Source organism: Thalassophryne amazonica, chromosome 2, assembly GCF_902500255.1.
Source record: "Thalassophryne amazonica chromosome 2, fThaAma1.1, whole genome shotgun sequence".
NCBI classification, from domain to species: Eukaryota; Metazoa; Chordata; class Actinopteri; order Batrachoidiformes; family Batrachoididae; genus Thalassophryne; species Thalassophryne amazonica.
The window spans coordinates 73,625,908-73,642,179 of NC_047104.1; the positions used below are offsets into that span (position 1 = coordinate 73,625,908).

At 43.7% G+C, this 16,272-nt stretch overlaps 1 protein-coding gene across 1 annotated transcript in view; it reads left to right on the plus strand.

Annotated features, from left to right (window-relative positions):
* kif28 (kinesin family member 28) overlaps nucleotides 1-16,272 on the plus strand; it is a 106,023-nt gene that overhangs the window by 14,122 nt on the left and 75,629 nt on the right. Inside the window, exons 3-12 of the mRNA XM_034187995.1 lie at nucleotides 3,370-3,420; nucleotides 3,511-3,663; nucleotides 3,760-3,795; nucleotides 3,887-4,006; nucleotides 10,994-11,101; nucleotides 13,282-13,436; nucleotides 13,962-14,073; nucleotides 14,239-14,306; nucleotides 15,506-15,648; nucleotides 15,730-15,851. Of these exons, the coding sequence (XP_034043886.1) occupies nucleotides 3,370-3,420; nucleotides 3,511-3,663; nucleotides 3,760-3,795; nucleotides 3,887-4,006; nucleotides 10,994-11,101; nucleotides 13,282-13,436; nucleotides 13,962-14,073; nucleotides 14,239-14,306; nucleotides 15,506-15,648; nucleotides 15,730-15,851 (1,068 nt within the window). The remainder of the gene's footprint in view (nucleotides 1-3,369; nucleotides 3,421-3,510; nucleotides 3,664-3,759; nucleotides 3,796-3,886; nucleotides 4,007-10,993; nucleotides 11,102-13,281; nucleotides 13,437-13,961; nucleotides 14,074-14,238; nucleotides 14,307-15,505; nucleotides 15,649-15,729; nucleotides 15,852-16,272) is intronic.

The window sequence follows — 16,272 nt, forward strand, 5'->3', positions numbered from 1 at the left end:
TAAAACTCTACCTTGCAAAGCTAAAGCCATACATCAACAACATCCAGAAACGCCGCTGCCTTCTGTGGGCTCAAGCTCATTTGAAATGGACAGACGCAAAGTGGAAAAGTGTGCTGTGGTCTGATGAGTCCACATTTCAAATTGTTTTTGGAAATCATGGATGTCGTGTCCTCCAGACAAAAGAGGAAAAAGACCATCCAGATTGTTACCAGCGCAAAGTTCAAAAGCCATCATCTGTGATGATATGGAGCTGTGTTAGTGCCCATGGCATGGACAACTTACACATCTGTGATGGCACCATCAATGCTGAAAGGTACATCCAGGTTTTGGAGCAACACATGCTACCATCCAACCAACATCTTTTTCAGGGACGTTCCTGCTTATTTCAGCAAGACAATGCCAAGCCACATTCTGCATGTGTTACAACAGCGTGGCTTTGTAGTAAAAGAGCGCGGGTACTAGACTGGCCTGCCTGCAGTCCAGACCTGTCGCCCATTGAAAATGTGTGGTGGATTATGAAGCGCAAAATACGACAATGGAGACCCCGGACTGTTGAACAATTGAAGTCATACATCAAGAAAGAATGGGAAAGAATTCCACCTACAAAGCTTCAACAATTAGTGTCCTCAGTTCCCAAACACTTATTGAGTGTTGTTAGAAGGAAAGGTGATGTAACACAGTGGTAAACATACCACTGTCCCAGCTTTTTTGAAACGTGTTGCAGGCATCCATTTCAAAATGGTCAAATATTTGCACAAAAATGATAAAGTTTATCAGTTTGAACATTAAATATCTTGTCTTTTTGGTGTATGCATTTGAACATAGGTTGAAGAGGATTTGCAACTGTTTTTATTTACATTTTACACAATGTCCCAACTTCACTGGAATTGGGGTTGTAGAAGGTCCCACAATTGACAGTGCATGTCAGAGCACAAACCAAGCATGAAGACAAAGGAACTGTCTGTAGATCACAGAGACACGACTGTGTCAAGGCACAAATCTGGGGAAGGGAACAGAAACATTTCTACTGCTTTGAAGGTCCCAATGAGCACAGTGGCCTCCATCATCTGTAAATGGAAGAAGGACAACAGGACTCTTCTTAGAGGTGGCCACCTGTCTAAACTGAGCGATCAGGGGAGAAGGGTGTTAGTCAGAGTGGTGACCAAGAACTCGACTGTCACTCTGTCAAAGCTCCAGCATTCCTCTGTGGAGAGAGGAGAACCTTCCAAAAGGACAACCATCTCTGCAGCACTCCACCAATCATGCCTGTATGGTAGAGTGGACAGATGGAAGCCACTTCTTAGTAATTGTCACATGGCAGCTGAGGTGGAGTTTGCCAAAAGGCACCTGAAGGACTCTCAGACCATGAGAAACAAAATTCTCTGGTCTGATGAGACAAAGATTGAACTCTTTGGCATGAATGCCAGGCATCATGTTTGGAGGAAACCAGGCACCATCCCTACAGTGAAGCATGGTGGTGACAGCATCATGCTGTGGGGATGTTTTTCAGCGGCAGGAACTGGGAGGCGAGTCAGGATTGAGTGAAAGATGAATGCAGCAATGTACAGAGACATCCTGGATGAAAACCTGCTCCAGAGCGCTCTTAACCTCAGACTGGGGCGGCAGTTAATCTTTCAGCAGGACAATGACCCTAAACACACAGCCACGATATCAAAGGAGTGGCTTCGGAACAACTCTGTGAATGTCCTTGAGTGGCCCAGCCAGAGCCCAGACCTGAATCCAATTGAACATCTCTGGAGAGATCTGAAAATAGCTGTGCACCGACGCTCCCCATCCAACCTGATGGAGCTTGAGAGGTGCTGCAAAGAGGAATGGACAAAACTGCCCAAAGATAGCTGCACCAAGCTTGTGGCATCATATTCAAGAAGACTTGAGGCTGTAATTGTTGCCAAAGGTGCATCAACAAAGTATTGAGCAAAGGGTGTGAATACTTATGTACACGCGATTTCTTTATATACTGTATATACGATAGATATATATACATTTGCAAAAAAAAAGTTTTTTCATGTTGTTATTATCGGGTGTTGTGAGTAGAATTTGAGCGGAAAATAATGAATTTATCCCATTTTGGAATAAGGCTGTAACATAACAAAATGTGAAAAACCGATGCACTGTATATCCTCTGACCATACCACAGCAAATGAAAATAAAAATAAGTAAAATAAATAAATGCACCTTGCATTATATGAGTGGCATGAACTTGCTTAGTTGACTTCACTGCACAGACCAGTCATCTTCATCTCTGCTGGAGGGCATCTGGCTGGCATGTTTTATAATTCTCTCTGCTCCACCCAGCTGCTTAACTCATTCAGGTGTGTTCAGCCAATCAAGAGCTGGGAAACAGCCATGTTAATCGATCAGGTGTGACTAGATCAGGTAGACATGGAAAATATGCAGGGTAAGTACTTTCCCGGAGCAGGGTTGGAGACCCCTGGCATAGACAATATGGGTGCTAAGAAAACTATAGGATCATATCAACCAAATAATGTTGGGAGTGAGAACTTCAGAATTTAGAGGTCAGTTTTGAATCACAGTGAATTGCCTGGTGAGGAACATCATTAATGTTCCCTCACAGTTTCAGAGAAACCAAGGTTTGTAAATGATATACTGGCAAATGATTTTGGGTTGCCTGAAGGATACCAAACAAATTTAGCCTTTGTCTCTCTTTAAAGTGGCAGGTATTTTTGATAGAGTTCAAAATTTAAAAATGCTCCAATCTTATCTTATTATTGATCTTGTCATACAGAAGCCAAAAATATCCATCTGTGACCTCCTGTTAAGGCACTAAGACTGTAAGCATGGAAAGGTCAATGCACTTTTGGCCAAGGGTGAAATTTACCAGTAATTGGGAGATTATACGATTTGAATGATTTTGGTGTGTTTTTTGACAAAATGTTCAAGTATACTTCATTCAAAACTAGCATCCTCAACCTTGAAATTTCATCATGCCCACCTAAGTAAATGTTTTAAAATATCAAGTTTTTAAGTCATAGTAACAACGGAAAGTTGTTGGTGGAGCAAACTACATTTTTGTGTCTTGTATAAGACAAATGATTTATTTTATTTTATTTTTTAAACATGATTGGAGCATTTTTCGAATTTGGACCCCATTTTCACCCAGACAAAAAAATGCCCATTACTTTAATATATTGAGTATTCTAGATGCAACCTCAAACCACTTTCCAACGTTGGTCCCTCTGAAAGTCTCTTGGGACATTAATATTGTTCCTCTTGGGATGTTGTTGAGTAACTGAAGTTTTAATGTGGGTGGGGGGTCTACAGCCCCATCCTAGATCCCAGTATGGATGTGTTGTACTTATCTGTGACATAATCTCATCCAACCCCCAGGAAAGTGTGTTCCAAGACTTAGGAGAAGGAATCCTGCAAAATGCACTGCAGGTATAGACCATATATACTTCTACTGCAAAAGGTTCTACTGTCACAACTGGTCTTTTCTAACTGTGAATTGTCCTGAAATGACATCTACAGGGTTATAATGCCACATTGCTGGCGTACGGGCAGACTGGTTCTGGAAAGAGTTATTCCATGGTGGGCTATGGGCCGAACAAAGGTTTGGTTCCGAGGCTCTGTGAGCGCCTCTTTCAGGCCATGAGAGAAAACCAGGACAGCAGGCAATGCCAGGTAAGGATGCGATCTGTAATTTGATTTTTGAAGGACATAATAGTTTACTTGCGCACTGGTTTTACTGTGTGATTATAATTCTGTTCTTTTTCACAGGTCTTTTTCAGTATGTTAGAAATCTATAATGAGCAGGTAAAAACCGTCATTTTTAGCATCACTATTCTTCCTGTAACTTCCTTTGTGGTCTTTCTATTAACATTTGTCCCTATCTGTGCTGCTTCAGGTGATTGACCTGCTGTCTCGGGGATGTCGTCCTCCAGGTGGGCTGAGAGTCAGAGAGGACCAACAGAGGGGGTTCTACGTGGAGGGTTTGCGCACAGTCCCTTGTGACAGTGCACCACAGGTAGATGGATAGAAGCATGGCAAGATCAACAGTTCAGAAAAAGAAAGTCAAGTCAGATCTGGGGGCATGCACCAGTGCTGCATGTCACAGCATCAAATACACCACAGAACTCTCCTGGGTCCTGGATGGCAACCAGGGAGACACTGATCCATCTCAACCTCCTGAGTAACCATCTATCTCTTTCAGCCAGATGAAACTTGTAAGTGCCTTTGACCTTCACTAGCCACTGGGGTCCTCAACACTGAGATGAAATGAAATGATCTACTTGGCCAAAATGTCATAACTGACACTCCCTTACATTGCAGTTACTCATCATCTGAGTCTCCCTAAGTTCTTTATTTGACACAGAGTCACTCCAGCAGATCTACTGAAAATAATTAGTACCAAAGACATCCAGTCATGACTGATTGGCCTCCAAGGCTCACAAATATACACTAATACTTGGACGTTTGATCACCTGCAAAGATATCAACATCACCAAACTCCTCTGTCCAGACACCACATGATTCCAGGAGCTCTTTCCAAGTCTTGATCTCAAAAGATGAAGACCCAGAAACACAAATCTTGTTGCAGAGATACAGCGGGTAAAATAAGTATTGAACACGTCAACATTTTCCTCAGTAAATATATTTCTAAAGGTCCTAACGACATGAAATTTTCACCAGATGTCGTAACAATGCAAGTAATCTACACATGCAAAGAGGCCAAAACAAATAGGTCCAGAATGGAATGACAGGAAAAAAAAATATTGAACACTCTTACTGAAATTTTTTTAATACTTTGTACAAAAGTCTTTGTTGGTAATGACAGCTTTAAGACACCTCCTGTATGGAGAAACTAATTGCATACATTGTTCAGGTGTGATTTTGGCACATTCTTCCACACAAACAGTTTTAAAATCTTGAAGGTTTCATGGACCTCATCTATAAACTCAGAGCTTTAGTTCTTTCCATAGATTTTCTGTTGGATTCAAGTCAGGTGATTGGCTGGGTCATTCTAGCAGCTTTATTTTCATTCTCTGAAGCCAACTGAGAATTTCCTTGGCTGTGTGTTTGGAATCATTGTCTTACTGAAATGTTCACCCTTGTTTCATCTTCATCATCCTGGTGCATGGCACCAGAATTTTTTTTATCAAGAGTGTCTTGGTACAGTTTTCCATCCTTCCTTCAATTGTATGAGATCACATTTGCCAGTGTCACCTGCTGAAAAACAGCCCCACACCATGATGTTCCCATCTCCAAACTTTACTATTGGTATGGTGTTTTTGGGGTGACATGTCATGCCATTTGTAGTGTGCATTATGGCATCCATTGAGTAATTCACAGGCTTGTCTAAATGTTCTGCTGCACACTTTAAATAAGCTTCAACATGCTTTTTCTTCAGCAATGAAGTCTTGCATGATGAACGTGCATACAAGCTATGAAGGTTGAGTGCATTACTTCCTGTTTTCTTTGAAACAATTGTTCAGTTGCTCTCCCCAAGTGGTTCTTGGCTCTTGAACAACACTTCTGATAATTATTTTCATTACTCTGTCAGAAATCTTCATCATATACAGATACACTTGTGATAGTCGTAAAGTGCAAACCCAGATTCTCTGATTCCTCACTCAGCATCTTAAGTGCTACAATAACGGTATCCATTTATCCCACAAAGACCACAACATTATCTGGAAAGTCATGGGCAGTATAACTCTTTCCTCACCAACAGAAGCATCTAAGCCACTTATTTCAACAACCTTACCCAACACCCAGTCCATGCAGGCACTGAACAGCGTAGGAGCCAGAACATGAAAAAGAAAGGAGCGTAACAAATTAGCTGTCATCTGGCTGCATGCAGTACTGTGTGCAACACACATGGAGCTTCTGATAAGACTGTGAGCGCACAATATAGCTGATTGTATATATTATGACTATAACGCTAAAAAACTAGGGACACAAGATGATGTTTATTATTTACAGATAGGTGCCAAATTAACAGAAAAATCTGAGTGGAGAAACATCCTCAGGGAACAAGGGGTGAGTGAATGTTTGCGGAGTATGATGTGAATCAGATGTTGTGACCCATACACAAAAGCTCAACACAACTGTGTTAAGTGATCAACACATCTGTGAAGGATTTTGGGCCAATGTTTACATAGCTCTCTCTCTACGACCATCACCAAATGAGGTCAAATATTTTGGAAGAATGATGTTCATTTCCCCAGGAGAGTTCCATAGACTTGTTTAATCTGTACCAAGGTGCACTGAAACTGTTCAGGTGACACAAGTTGACTCAACACCTGACTAAGACGCTTAATGGTGGTTTTTCCTTAAGCTGGAACATGTGAAATTTTTAAAAATGTGCATAGCAGTCAATAAGCATTCATTCATCCATTCATTTTCCATGCCTGCTTACTGCAGTTAAGGCTCACAGGGGGCTGAAGCCTATTCCAGTGGTCACTGGGCAAAAGGCGAGGCACAGCTTGGACAGGAAGCCAGTCATTCACAGGGCCACATGTAGTGTTTGGAATTGGGAGGAAGCTGCTGTAGTTACTAAATAATAATAACAGACATTGCCAAACTCGATACAAAAATAATTTAAGATTTGATGCATCACATAAGAATTTGGAGAAATATTAACACAAATTTATTAAATTTAGTTGTGTTAAATTCATTGATTTGTTTCAGCATGTCTTTGGTTTGGCACAAAGGGGGGTCCAGTTCAATTTCAATTGTATTTTCCTTTATATAGCGCCAAATCACAACAGAGTTGCCTCAAGGCGCTTCACACAGGTAAGGTCTAACCTTACCAACCCCCAGAGCAACAGTGGTAAGGAAAAACTCCCTCTGAGGAAGAAACCTCAAGCAGACCAGACTCAACGGGGTGACCCTCTGCTTGGGCCATGCTACAAACATAAATTATAGAAACAATTTACGGACGACTATACAAGAATTGCTGTTGGTGCACAGGACAGGAGGGTCGCCAGCACAAATACAACTCCCATCTCTGGATGGAGCTGCACCTTAAACAGAGAACAAACAGAATCAGGCATCAGAAAGACAAAAAATACTGTATAATTTGCCAGCATTAAATAACAAGAAAAAACAGAAGAAATACTAAGGTGATCACCGGTCACTAGCCCTAAGCTTCACAAAAAGACCCAGAATTTAGGTAAAGTTGAGGCCGCGGCCCGCTCCATTACTAATAACATGAATAAAAGAGGTAAAAAGCGTAAAACAAAACTGTACCAGTATGCTAGCCATATGAAAGCGAAAATAAGTGCGTCTTAAGTCTGGACTTGAAAGTCTCCACAGAATCTGATTGTTTTATTGACTCAGGGAGACCATTCCACAGAACAGGGGCACGATAAGAGAAACCTCTGTGACCCACAGACTTCTTATTCACCCTAGGGACACAAAGTAGTCCTGCACCCTGAGAACGTAAAGCCCGGGCCGGTACATAAGGTTTAATTAGGTCAGCTAGGTAGGGCGGTGCCAGTCCATGAATAATTTTATAGGTTAGTAGCAGAACCTTAAAATCTGATCTCACTGGAACAGGAAGCCAGTGAAGAGATGCCAAAATGGGTGTAATGTGGTTCAACTTTCTACTTCGTGTCAAAAGTCTGGCTGCAGCATTTTGAACCAATTAGACAGCCCTAATGCTAGACTGTGGTAAACCAGAAAATAGAACATTGCAGTAGTCCAATCTAGATTAGATGAACGCATGGATCAGGGTGTCAGCATCAGCCATAGACAGGATGGGACAAATCTTCGCTATATTTCGCAGGTGGAAGAAAGCAGTCCTAGTAATATTTCTAATATGGAGGCCAAAGGACAACGAAGGATCAAAAATTACCCCAAGGTTCCTCAGTTTGTCAGTGTGATGTATGACACACAAGCCTAGGCTGTTAACTGGTCAAATTGATGCCGATGTCTCACTGGACCAAGAACCATCATTTCAGTCTTATCAGAGTTTAAAAGTAGGAAGTTTCTGGACATCCAACTTCTCACTGCTGCAAGGCAATCTTCTAAGGATTTTATGTGAACGAGATTACCAGTAGTTATCGGCATATATAACTGGGTATCATCTGCATAGCAGTGAAAGGTAATCCCAAAACGGCGCAATATGTGCCCAAGGGGTGCTATATAAAGGGAGAAAAGCAGGGGGCCTAAGACAGACCCCTGTGGAACCCCAAATTTCATGTCACTAAGGTTAGAGGTAGTGTTACTGTGCAAAACACAGTGAGAACGACTGGTCAAGTATGAACTCAGCCATGCGAGGGCACCCCCAGTAATCTCAAAATGATTTTCCAGCCTATCAAGTAGAATATGATGATCCACTGTATCAAATGCAGCACTGAGCTCTAACAGAAACAGAACCGTAATGGTGTCCGAATCCATTGTAAGCAGAAGATCATTCACCACTTTAGTGAGAGCCGTCTCTGTGGTTCTAAAAGCAGACTGCAGTGGCTCAAAGAGATTATTCTCAGTAAGATAGTCTACGAGCTGCCGTGACACCACTTTTTCCAGAATCTTAGAGCAAAATGAAAGATTTGATATCGGCCGATAGTTTTTCAATACACTAGGGTCAAGATTAGGTTTCTTAAGTAATGGTTTAATCACTGAAGATTTGAAACAGTTAGGAACAGATCCAGAAGTTAAAGAAAGATTAATAATTTCCAGCACAATCAGCCCAAGAGTGGGCCACAGGTCCTTAAACAGTTTTGTTGGTATAGGATCAAATAAACAGGTTGTGCTTTTTGTTGAAGTTACAAGTTTCGTCAGCATGCCTAGAGAGATACTATCAAATTCTGTAAATCTAGGTAATACCTCAGTAGTGGCGCCCACCTCAATAGCATGGTGTAGTGGCTAGGTTAAGGCACGCTGGGATATGTTCAACCTAATGTCATCTATTTTCTTCTCAAAGTAATCCAGGAAATCTTGTGCTGTAAAAGGAGAGTGAGCTACAGGTGGTTGTCCATGAATAAGTGTTGCCACCGTGTCGAACAAGAACTTTGAGTTATGCTTGTTGTTGTTGATCAAATCAGAGCAGTAGGTCCGCTTTGTAGCCAATAATGCATGCTTATAGTCTAAGATAGCATCACGCCACGCAAGGTGGAATACTTCTAATTTTGAATGACGCCATTTCCGTTCTAGACCTCTTGCTTTATGCTTGAGGTCACACAGGTAATCACTGAACCAAGGTGACTGTGATTTGGGGGAGCGCAGTTTCAACACAGGTGGTGCAATCATGTCGAGTGTAGTTTTGAGCACTGAGTTTAAACTATCCACAAGTCTGTCTACTGACTGGGTATTTGTCAAAAGTGAGGCTAAGACATCAGGCAGTCTAACTTCTAGTTCAGTCTTAGTTGAGGAGTTGATGCATCGCTGCAGTGATAAATAAGGTTGTTGTTCCACTAAACACGGCAGTGAAACTGTAAACTTAATAAGTGAGTGATCAGAGACCACTGATGTAAGAGGCAGGATGTCAATATTCATGACAGCAATATCACGTGTGAGAACCAGATCCAGGGTATTTCCACTAATGTGCGTCGAATCCCGAATGCATTGCCGAAATCCTAATGCATCCACAATTTCCATAAATGATTTGCAGAGGGGATCAGAAGGCTTATTTATATGAACATTAAAGTCACCAATGATCAGAATATCTGCACTAGTTGACAAGTTAGAGATGAACGCACCAAATTCATCTAAGAATTCAGAATATGGGCCAGGAGGCCTATATACAGTGACAAAGTAATACGGCTGATTTTTATTCTTCTGACCTTGGCAATGCGTAATATCCTGAACAGAGCGGAGAATCAGATGCTCAAGCAAGTTATATTTGTGACCCCCAACAGCTAATAAGCTAAACCTAGATTTATAAATAAGAGCAACACCCCCGCCTTGCTTCGCATCACGAGGGACGTGACTAAATGTATATGCTGGTGGGCAGGCTTCATTTAAGGGGAGGACAGCTGTAGGTTTAAGACAGGTTTCACATAACCCAATCATATCTAAGTGATGATCAATAATTAATTCATTAATCAACAATGATTTTGAGGACAGTGATCTTATGTTAATAAGACCCAGTCTAAGGACCTCAGTGGGGTTGACAGTTGAACTGTTTGGGTTTAGGGGTGGTTCCAGAGTAGCATATATAAGATGCCTAGAAGTAGGTTTAGGTTTGAGACATTCCACATGCGTTGTAGGTAGCAGACACAAAATCTTTGCTATTGCTGGAACAACCACTGGGCCATCCACAATTTCAACATCATCCAATATAGTAATGGATATTAAGTTTGCAAAGCATATCCCTCTATGATTTTTATGGACACGTCTACGGAAGCAGGCCACAGTCTCAACTTGTTGAATTTCCCTCCCTGGCAGATAAACTGCACTATCACCATAGTGGATTTTCTTCACTAATTTCCCCGCTAAGCTAATGGATTCCACACCCACATTTGTCATAAGCCTTGCAGGGTCTCTAATCACCTGCTCCGTGGTGATCCAGCCATATTTGGGAGCCATTCCTTTTATTGCTGTGTCCAAATTTCACTCCCAGCCCTGAATCCACTCCACTCCCTTTTATGCGAACACTGAAACTTGGTCATTCACAAGAGGAAGCTTAATCAGAGGACAGCAGAGGTTGACCAATGTGTGGGCTGTGGCCTCCACAAAACACTGCAGAAAGGATTTTGTGTGAATATTACCAAAGTACATGCTTCATCCTCCTGTCTGCTGGTGATAAACTTTACAGTTGGAAGGCAGATTGTTTAAAAAACAATTTATGTAGTGTACTTGTCTTTAGACATATTCTGCAGAATTTACAATGCAAAAACAAAAAGTAATTGACATTTCTTGAGTGGTATCAATCATGTCATTATAGAATAAAAAAGATCAGTTTGGAAGCCAAATAAGATCGAGGGGTGCTGTCTGAGTGTGTTGTACTTTGTTTTGCTTTGTTTTTTTAAATGTAGAAATGAGAACTTTAAAACTCTTTTTGTAGGTGGAGCAGTTAATGGAACAGGGGACACGGACGCGTACAACCGCTGCCACTCACATGAATGCCAACAGCAGTCGCTCGCACATGCTCATTGTCCTCCAGCTCAAGCAGGTTATTGCTCACTTTCAGTTAAAACACTCAGTTAAATATACACCAAATTCACAAAATGAGAATTGATAGTTTTTATTTTCTCACAAATCATTTTAACCTGTATCCATAGAATTTCTCACAGTATTGTGGCTTTACAATAAATGATAACTGACAGTACAATGCATGCATACATCTTCAACCGCTTATCCGGGATCGGGTCACAGGGGCAACAGCTCCAGCAGGGGACCCCAGACTTCCCTTTCATGGGCCACATTTACCACCTCTGACTGAGGGATCCCGAGGAGTTCCAGGCCAGTGTGATGATATAATCTCTCCACCTAGTCCTGGGTCTTTCCCGGGGTCTCCTCCCAGATGGACATGCCTGCAGCACCTCCCTAGGGAGGCGCCCAGGAGGCATCCTTACCAGATGCCCGAACCACCTCAGCTGGCCCCTTTCAACGTGAAGGAGCAGCGGCTATACTCCAAGCTACCCAAGGATGACTGAGCTTCTCACCTTATCTCTAAGGGAGACACCAGCCACCCTCCTAAGGAAGCCCATTTCAGCCGCTTGTACCTGCAATCTCGTTCTTTCAGTCATGACCCAACCCTCATGACCATAGGTGTGTGCGTAGGAACGAAGATTGACCAGTAGATTGAGAACGTTGCCTTTGGGTCAGCTCCCTTTTCGTCACAACGGTACGGTAGATCGAATGCAACACCGCCCCTGCTGCACCGATTCTCTGGCCAATCTCACGCTCCACTGTCCCCTCACTTGTGAACAAGACCCTGAAGTACTTGAACTCCTTCACTTGGTTTAAGACTTTATTCCCTACTCCCACAGCACCTCCCACAGTATCTCCTGGGGTACCCAATCATATGCCTTCTCCAAGTCCACAAAACACATGTAGACTGGCTGTGCATACTCCCAGGCCCCCTCCAGAATCCTTGTGAGAGTGAAGAACTGGTCGGTTATTCCACGGCCAGGATGGAACCTGCATTGTTTGTCTTCAATCAGAGGTTCGACTGTTGGCCAAACCCTCCTTTCCAGCATCCTGGAGTAGACTTTACCAGAGAGGTTGAGTAGTGTGATGCCCCTGTAGTTGGCACACACTCTCTGGTCCCCTTTTTTAAATATGGGGACCACCACCACAGTTTGCCTCTCCTTAGGCACTGTCCCAGACCTCAACGCAATGTTGAAGAGATGTCTCATCCAAGACAGTCCCTCCACACCCAGAGCCTTCAGCATTTCTGGACGGATCTCATCAATCCCCAGGGCCCTGTCACTGTGGAGTTGTTTGACATCAGCCTCCAGCTCTGCCTCTGCTAAAGAGGGCACTCCAGTCTGATGTAGGAGTTCCTCAAAGTGTTCCTTCCAGCACCCGATTATCTCCTCAGTTGAGGTCAGCAGAGTCCCATCCATCCCCATTTTCCTCTCCTGAGGTGCCTCACAGTCTGCCAGAAGCACCTTGGTGACGACGCTGAAAGTCCTTCTCCGTGTTACCCACACCTGCTGCTTTGCATCCCTCACAGCAGAGGTTGCAGCCCTTTGGGCTTGTTTTAACTAGTACTGCTCCACCTCCCGCACAAGCTCTGGCTCCTTCCCCCACGGTGAGGTGACGTTCCACACCCCCAGAGGTAGCCTCTGCTGCCCAGGTCCATCAGGGGCTCAAATTTCACTGCCACCTGTGGGACAGCGCACCCGAACCCGGCAGTTAACCCCAGCTGGTGGAGAGCCCACAGGGTGGTCATGGAAGGCACACGTTGCCTTTTTGGGCTGTGCACAGCCAGGCTCCATGACAAGCCCGGCCAGTAGGCATTCACTGCTGGGCCCTCTGTCCAGACCTGTCTCCAGACAGTGGCCCCGGGATTCCTCCAGCCTGGGTCACTTTTCCTCTCCCTTGTTTTTCTATGGAGTCATTGTGAACCATTCTTAGTCTGGCCCCTCGCCTGAGATCAATTAGTCATGGGAGACCCTATCAGGAGCACAAAGACTCCAGACAACACAGCTCTCAGATTCATAGGGACACACAAACCTCTCCACCACGATAAGGTGATCGTTCCCGGAGAGGGAATTGATAGTCTGTTTTTGAAATAAAAATAATCTTATTTCCTGTTTTTCATGCATACATTTTTGAGCAAACCTGCCCAGCTCCAGTTTCTTCAGCAATCTGTTAAAGATGTATTTTTTTTTCTTCTGTCAGATCTTTTCTAAAGAGAACATCACAAAGCAGTCCAACATCAACCTTGTGGACCTCGCTGGCAGCGAGCGCCAGCGATCATCAGGCTCAGAGGCCGACCGCCTCAGAGAGGGCACGGCCATCAACCTGAGCCTCACCACTCTGGGAAATGTCATCAGGTTGGCCTGACACTCCCTTTTAGCTTTGACTTCAGACTTCAGACAACTTTATTGATCCCTAAAAGGGCAATTACGTTTACACTCCAATTACCTCAGACAAGATACAGCAATTAATCCACAATTATTACTTGTTTACCGTAATAATGGAACACATCAATATTTATGACAACACATATACATTTGGCATTGTTTATGTGCTCTAAACTTGAAGCAGTCCATCATCTGAATTGAGGCAAAGTGGGTGAAGGCCGCAGCAGGAGGGGCTCACCCCGCCCAGCTTGGGGGTTGAAGGCTGCAGCAGTAAAAACCGCGCTGCCTTTGAGGTGGCAGGGAGGAAACCAGGGTGAAGGGAGTGGAGAGACACGGGGGTGGGTAGTAGGGATGGAGGGAGGGAGATGTGTTGTGTGCAGATGAGTTAAATTTCTGTCAATTTCTGTTTGAGTCTGACAATTTCTTTCCGTGTGTGTGTGTAATTAATGTCATACATTAATGTCTTTCATATCCACTCTTCTCTCCCTCCTCCAGCGCCCTAGCCGATGTGGCGGTGGGAAAGAAAGTCATCCATATTCCTTACAGAGTCTCCGTTCTCACCAAACTACTGCAGTCTGCACTGGGGGGCAACAGTCGCACTGTCATGGTAACTGGCACAAGCTAATAACAACGCTGTCGTCACCATTCACAATTCTAGAGAATGTATAATCATTTTGTCATTTGAAAAATTTGACTTATCTTTGACATTGTAAGAATACAGTGTTTGGAACTAAAAATGCATGTTTTTAATGGAAATGAATGATTCTGTTAGATTGCTGCGCTGAGCCCGGCTGATATCTGCTACGAGGAGTCTCTCTCAACACTGCGCTATGCTGAGAGGTACCAAAAACAAATACATACATTACAAGTACAGGGTGTTACTAGTTTAAATAGAATGGCCCTCAGAGAACGTGTACCTCTGCCAAGACCCCAGGGACCTCCTGAATCTAAGTTCAGGAATAAGTAAATTTCCAAGTCTTAGGCCACCCCAGCTGACCACCCTGTCTGAAAATTGATTTTTGTCCACCTGCAGAGCAGGTAGCTCAGTGAGATGGGAGTTGGGCGACCAATAGATTTGTAGACCTGGGTTTCATTCTTGTTCAGGTTACCTGTCCCTGTTCTTTGGACATTTTATGTGCATTGTCAGTGCAGCCAGCTATAAATGGGTACCAGCCCTGCGATGGACTGGCATCCTGTCCAGGGTGTACTCTGTCTCATGCCCTATGACTGCTATGATAAGCTCCAGCGACCCCCACCCCTTTGTTCTGTTCAGTTGCTGGCCAGCATCCATTGAGGGTGTCGTCAGTGCCTCGGACAGAGAGAAAAAGAGCAGAATCAGTCGGCTGGAAATAAATGCCCAAGGCATTAATTCACCAGCAATAGATCGACAGGGAAGCAGAGAGATTGCTAAGGTGGTCACAGGCAGCTAGCCCTGTGCTTCACTAGCAGACCCAGAATTTAGATGTAGTGAGGCCGAGACCTGTTCCGTTGCTAATAATATGAATTTAAAGGACAGGAAACATAATTCCATACTACAACCGGTCATATTTTACGGGAGGGAGAATAAATGCGTCTTGAGTCTGGACTTACATGTCTCTATGGAATCTGTTTTATCTCTGCAGGGAGATCATTCTACAAGGCAGGTGCAGGATAAGGGAAGGCTCTGTGGCCTGTTGATTATTTTTTTTTTTTAACTTTAAGAACACAAAGTAGTCCTGCGACCTGAGAAGGCAGAGCAGAGGTCAGTACATAGGGTGTAATTAGGTCAGCTAAGTACGGAGGCGCTAGTCCGAGAATAATTTTATAAGTAAGTAACAAAACCTTAAAATCAGACTTCGCAGAAATGGGAAGCCAGTGAAGAGATGCCATAATCGGTGTAATGTGTTCAAACTTTCTGCTTCTTGTCAAAATTCTGCCAGCAGCATTTTTGAACCAATTAGAGACCCCTAATGCTAGACTGAGGTAAGCCAGAAAATAGGACCAACCTTTTAGTTATGTTATCTCACCTCTTGTGTTCTTTTCTCCTGCTCCTCTTTCAGGGCAAAGCGCATCCAGAACCGGGCGGTGGTGAACGAGAGCCCTACTGAGCGTCTGGTTAAAGAGCTGAAGGCAGAGAATGCTAGGCTGCTGCAAAAACTGAGCCGGATCAGCCAGGAAGGACGCCGAGCCAATGACGAGACCAGTTAGACTTGTTGGATACAGCCAAATTTACTCAAAGCTCAGAGGTCACTGTGTTTCATTGTGTGTATCTGTGTGCGTTCAGAGGAGCTCCGCCAGCTGTTGACACATAATGAGCTTCAGATCAGAGCCATTCAGACTTTGTGGGAACAGCACCTGCAGGAGGCGCTGAAGGACTGGGAGCAACAATACGCCAGCATCACACAGGTGGATTGCCAGGAGATCAGGGGGATGCAGTCACTGGCTACTTTATTAGGTACACTTTGGTTATGTTGGACACATTTTTCCAAACTTCCACTGTTGCAGCAGGTACTGTTTCTTAGCTGACAGAAGTGACACCCGGTGTGGTCTTCAATGAGGAAGAGAAAAAAGTGCACTGATAACTGACCAAATGGTGTTTGTTACGGCGTATTTCTGCTAATATGTGACTGAAAGTGGTGTATTTGTCGCACTGTTGGCTTGTCATATAGTCCTCCAGTGTGTGTCCTGTCAGACAGACGTGACATTCAGATCGCCTGTTGTGTGTCCACATGAACTGATGGTCTGTTGCAGCTGGGACAGCCTGTCTGTGTGTGTGTGTGTATAACTTTGCTCACGGAGTAACTGGGGAGAGCTGACATTTGCCATT